At 36.6% G+C, this 6,034-nt stretch overlaps 1 protein-coding gene across 1 annotated transcript in view; it reads right to left on the reverse strand.

Moving 5' to 3' along the window:
* PRKAA2 (protein kinase AMP-activated catalytic subunit alpha 2) overlaps positions 1–5,610 on the reverse strand; it is a 25,730-nt gene extending 20,120 nt beyond the window's left edge. Inside the window, exons 1-2 of the mRNA XM_027770886.1 lie at positions 5,473–5,610; positions 217–310 (exon numbers count right to left, since the gene is read on the reverse strand). Of these exons, the coding sequence (XP_027626687.1) occupies positions 217–276 (60 nt within the window). The 5' untranslated portion in view covers positions 277–310; positions 5,473–5,610. The remainder of the gene's footprint in view (positions 1–216; positions 311–5,472) is intronic.
* Positions 5,611–6,034: the final 424 nt, after the last annotated feature.

A 6,034-nucleotide genomic window follows, 5' to 3' on the forward strand; every position in this document is an offset into this window, starting at 1 on the left:
TCCTTGGGATTTTAGGTACGTAAGTACACGCACCTGGAGTGGTTTTCAAGCCACCAGGGTATTTTTGTAAGAGAAAAAATTTGTCTAATATGTTGTATGTTAAATTAGGCATCATTGCAGAAGCGACTCTGACTTTAAAGATAGGCAGTTTGCTATTTCCCAATATTTTCCTCTGTCCTAGCTCAGAGGCTTAGTACGAGATGGCATATCACTCACCCGTCCGTGCTTACAGATGTAGTCGAATAATTCACCTCCGGAGACATATTCCATGACCATAAAAAAATCTGTTGGAGTGCTGATCACCTGGTATCTTTATTTGCAAATGAATAAAAGTTCATAAAAAATGTTACCTTAAGCAAAATCAAACTAATATATCTACTCTTGCTACCATTTTATAATCCAGTGCTCTACAATATTTTAAGATGGTAACAAATTATAAATGCTATCAAATAATCACAGGGCTATAAACACATGGTGTATTTTTAAATTACTCTACTCTGGAGGATCGTGGACTTTCCTTCAGATCCTCCCTTCTGTGTTACCTTAGTTATCGAAATCTGTCAATCTTCAACAACTAAAGTAAGCAATAGTCCAAGGAGATGAGGTGTCATGTGTTTAACATAAGTAAAACATGTTCTTGGATATGTAAAAATGATACCAGAAAGATACAATGAGCAAAGTCTAAAAAGTGGGCAAATGCCACTTTCTTCAATCAAAAAAAAAGGCAATAGCAAGCTTTTCCCTAAAAAATTACAACATACACATATACAACTCACCAAACCAAGTTTTGAGAACTTTGAAAATTATTTAAATATAATATTAATGTTTTAAATGAATGCTGCATTTAACATTTATATAAATGAACTGTTACACTTTCTTGGGAGGTTGAGGTATTGAGGTATTAAATAGGCCTGGTTTAATCAAGAACCTTCTTTTTTTTTTTTTTTTGAGAGGTTTTTGCTATAGGGCACGTATGCTCACCAGGAACACAAAGAGACAGAGAGAAATCACCCCCAGGGGGAATGGCCATGCCACAATCCCTTTCCCTCTATTTTCCTCCTCTCAGGATCTTGGGCATGCAAGCACACGTGCCCAACGTGAGTTTAAGCCACCAGATGTGGGGCTCGAACTGCAGTCAACTACATGGGAGTCCAGTGACATACCAATTACACCAACTGCTGGTCTCAATCAAGAAACTTTTATGACCATATATACATACAAAAATCTGAAGGATGTGGCAAAGATTTATTTTTCTTCCATTTCTAACTATCACATATTTTTAAATAGATTGCTTTGTTTACAAGGAATTATTTATAGTTTGGTTGATTATAAACAATTTCTAATATATATTGAGTTGGTACTTAAGTATAGCTGTGCAGCTTTAAAAGGCATCCAGTAGATGGCGCAAGAGCTGACGTCACCTTCTAGGCAGTATACCTGACACAAGATGTGTCAGAAGCAGGAAAACCTTCCATAGTTTGTCCACCTAGATAAGCACCTTTTATTAAGTGCACAAAAGGAAGTAAATGCTCGCTGGTGGGCCTGATTACCATTCCCCATTAAAGAGGAGGAGGAAACTGGTGATATAATTACATACTATACATATTATGAGAGAACATGTAATATTAAACACTTTTAAAAAGTAAAATAGTAAAGTTATAGTATTGAAACTGACCATACATTTTTCAGAAGAAATAGTTCTGTTAGCAATCTTTAAGCTTTGAACATAAACATGGCAAGTTATCCTACTTTATATGAACTGTGGAAAGGCAATTTTATCTGAGAAGCCTAGAAGAAATGGTTTATAAAAGCTATCTTGGGACCAGCAGTTGGCGTAATGGCTGTGTCGCTGGACTCCCATGCAGCCAACCGTGGTTCAAATCCCAGACCCAGTGGCTTAAACTCACGCCGGGCGTGTGTGCGTGCGTGCCCAAGATCCCGAGAGGAGAATGGAGGAAAAGGGATTATGGTGTGGCCATCCCCCCTGGGGCGCGATTTCTCACTTTCTGTCTCTCTGTCTCTTTCTGGCAAGTGCACATGCCCTATAGCAAAAACCTCTCAAAAAAAAAAAGCTATCTTAATAGGCACCAAACTGATCAAATAAGTTGAATAATATGGGACAGGATTATCTACTATATCACCTCGCTGTAAGCTGATCTCATTTATTAATAACCTCCAACCACTTTGTGCTCTGTACATCCTAGACAGGACACAAAAGAAAAGTGCTGAAATTCTAATCAATATATGTAGCTGCTGATTTGCCTGAGCATATCACATGTCCTGTTGGATTGAATTATTTCATGAAACTTCTAACTCTATAGCAGCCATTATCCACCAAAGGCCAATTGAGAGCAATGAAAACCACAGTTAACAGGAGTGGGTGCTTACTATTTGCCGGACACTGAGTTATGAAATGGTGCAACTCCCTATTTACTGAGTAGCTACTCATATTGCACTTGATAAGATCAACAGTGGGTCCCTCTGGCCTAGCTACAGTGGCACAGGTTGTGGGGCACGGGTGCATGATACTGGAGTCCTGAAGGGGCCCTGGGCTGGGATCCCAGGTTGACTTGAACATAGTAGGCACACACAAGCCCACCCATGATTCTGACTAGCTGTGAGAAGATCTTGCACTGTGAGACCCTGTCAAGGGTACCTTTCTGTATCTATGTCTATCTGGTTCTCTCTCACTCTTAAAATATAAACATAGGGACCAGCAGGTGGAGCAGTGGTTAAGTCACTAGACACTCCCACATGGCTGACCATGGTTCAAGTCCCAGACCTGGTGGCTTGCTTTCTCACCTTCCCTATATGTATATGTATATGTATATGTATATGTATATGTATATGTATATGTATATGTATATGTATATGTATATGTATATGTATATGTATATGTATATGTATATGTATATGTATATGTATATGTATATGTATATGTATATGTATATGTATGTGTGTGTGTATATATATATGTGTGTGTGTGTGTGTGTGTCTCTATATTTGCAGAGCTTACAGTCTTGCCAGAAAGACAGGCATTAAACAAGGATTCTCCAGACACAGTAGTCTCCTGATTTAAAATCTGCAGGGGTTCCCATTGTTCTTAGGTCCTAAATAAACCAAGTCCCTGCCGTCTCTGTTGTTTTGTCTCACCTTTGATTCTCACCACTAGAGTCAAATGACTATCTTTAGTGATGGGTCATAATGCACTCCCTCCTGCTACAAGCTGCTTCCGCTGACCTGAATGCTGTTCTATGACCTGTCCCCACCCTTCAGCTGGTGACTAATCATCTTTTAGATCTCAACTTAAAGGTCACTTTCTAAGTGCAGGTCAGGTGTGTTTTTGTTTTCACAGATGTATTTCCCTTAGCTTCAGAGCATGAACCTCAGTTCGTAATTGTGTTGTAATACAATGATAATTTCATTAATGAATATACACTTAGCAAACTGCCTATAACAAAGTAAGTTTTTAAATAAATGTATGAATTAACACTTATATATAATATGAGCAGCTTAAATCTAAAACCAGAGTAATCTGAGACTGAAAAATAACCCACTAGAATGGGGTGGGGACAAAGGAAAAAGGACACAGCTTCATATTAGGTACTTAGTACAAAAGGCAAACTGCAGAATTATGTTGTAAGCCTAGCCAGAGTAAGTCAAATCTCTTGTATCTTCTAACATAATAATCATATTGAAGCACTATAAGAAATTCAATCATGAATCACTCATACATATCAGCATTATGTTCTTAATACAACAGAAAAAAATAAACTAATGTGCTTTAGAAAAATTTTCAGAAACAGCATTTCTAATTAAGTATGAAGAATTTAATTATCCAGAAAAACCCTGAGCATTCCCCAGAGTTTGCCAAGTCATATGCATTTTTAGACAATTTCATATAAAACTCAGGAAAAAAAAAAAAGAAATCCTTCTAAAGTTGGACAAAATATCAACATTCATCAGCATGCTTTTTCAGTGGTCAAAGCCACTGACATTTAAAAAATATATAGCTGTATAAAGAATAAAATGTTTCTTTGAACAAAACTCAGTAAAAAGGAAATGTAATGACTCATTATTCATGGCTTATAGCACTCATTTTCACTGGCCCATGAACAATCTTTACTTAGCTAATTATTATTATTATTATTTTATAAATTTATTCATTTATTTTAATTTGACCAGAGAGAGAGGGAAAGTGAGAAAGAAAGCCGCCAGGTCCAGGACACGAACTGTGGTTGGCCATGTGGGAGTATCCAGTGCCTTAACCACCACGCCACCTGCTGGCCCCCAGCTAATTATTATTTTTAATAACGTAATAAACACCTACAAAGTCATCACCCAGACAAAGCCAGGACTTGGACAACATCTTCCACCTAACTGCATAGGGCCTTGCCCTCCCCATTCCATCGCTTCTCCTCACCCTAGGTGGCCAGCGTCCTGAATCCCCTGTTCACCAATCTGTTGCTTCCTCTTTCAGATGGTTTTACTTACATATGTGCATATGCATGTGTGTGTGTATCCCCCCTTCATATTTATACTTCATATATATGAATAATACAGTCAAATACATATTTTTAATTGTTCTTAAATGTTTGGAAAGAGCATCATGGTATATGTAACATCTTGAGCCTTATTTTGAGATTCATGCATATCGTCGGGTGTGCACTGGTCAAATCCGATCTGACCATTGTAGTTACTCACCTACGCTGTTAATGGAGTGACGATTTATTCCTCTACTCTGTCACTGGAGGTTATGTGTGCTGTGTCTACATTTTTGCTGCTACTGCTGCTGTGTATATTCTGGTACAGGGCAAGATTTTTCTCTCTGATATCTACCAATGAAATCACTGAGTCACGGTGTGTATGAATGCTTATTTTTAGGAAATAATGCCAACTGTTTGCCAAAGAGAGTTTAGCAAAATCTTTAGAAAGCTTATGCATTTATATATTTCTTTGCAAAACACCATACATTTGCTGGTGAAATGCTTATTTGTGTCTTTTGCTCTTCTTTATCGGGTTGATGGTGCTTTTCTCATTTAGGTACAAACAAAATAAATCAATATTTTCTAGACAATTCTAGAATACAAGTAATATACTATAATGGATCATCTTTCTACTTTCCCAAAAAAGAAAAATACCCTGATATGTTAATGGATAACTAGAAAAAGAATATTACGAAAAGGAACCTAGGAAAATCAAAGTCCTGACTAACCTTTAAAGTAAATGTTAGTGATAAGGTTCAACCTCTAAAGCTGCATTTGCCATTTGAAATAGTACCAAATGTGAAACAATTTTTAATGCTAAACCAAGAGTGTACAGAAAAGAACCGATAGAAGTTAGAAGATCTAAACACTCACGGAATTTGAATATAAAAAAAAAATTTTCATAAAAGGTTAACTAAAGATAAACAATCATTTGTAAAATTTCTTTGAACCATTTCAAGTTTTCTCTTTTGTACAGTATACTTACAGTTTGATAATATGAGGATGACGAAAGAGCTTGAGATTTTGAATTTCTCGTTTTATTTTTCCAACAACATCTAAACTGCGAATCTTCTGTCTATTTAAAATCTTAACTGCTACTTTATGGCCTGTTAGTTGATGTTCTCCAACTAAAAAAAAAAGAAAGAAAGAAAATGTGCTGTCATATCGACAGAAGCATTTGTTCATGCTTCCTCCCACTGTGCCCTAAATTTCTTTATTCATAGAAACCACTTGTACATCATTTATTGTACAGAACTAAAATTCCCCTTTTTACTTCTGTCTCTTCTCCTGGAGTGTGTACTTCTTTGGGACAAAAACTGTATCTTTGTCATCTTTGTATCCTCAGTCCCAAGCACACAGATGTCCATTAAATATTTGTGGGAGTGATTACTGAATTCTATATACCAATATAATCCACTTCAGAACACCTTTTGGACAGAACGAAATTGTTCCATCTCTTTATTCTTCTTCTGCTTGATGCCAGTCTTTGTATTATAGAATTGCTGTAATAAATTAAAAACTCACAAAAAAATTAAAAGCTCACAAGT

This window comes from Tupaia chinensis, unplaced genomic scaffold (genome assembly GCF_000334495.1).
Source record: "Tupaia chinensis unplaced genomic scaffold, TupChi_1.0 Scaffold000165_2, whole genome shotgun sequence".
NCBI classification, from domain to species: domain Eukaryota; kingdom Metazoa; phylum Chordata; class Mammalia; order Scandentia; family Tupaiidae; genus Tupaia; species Tupaia belangeri.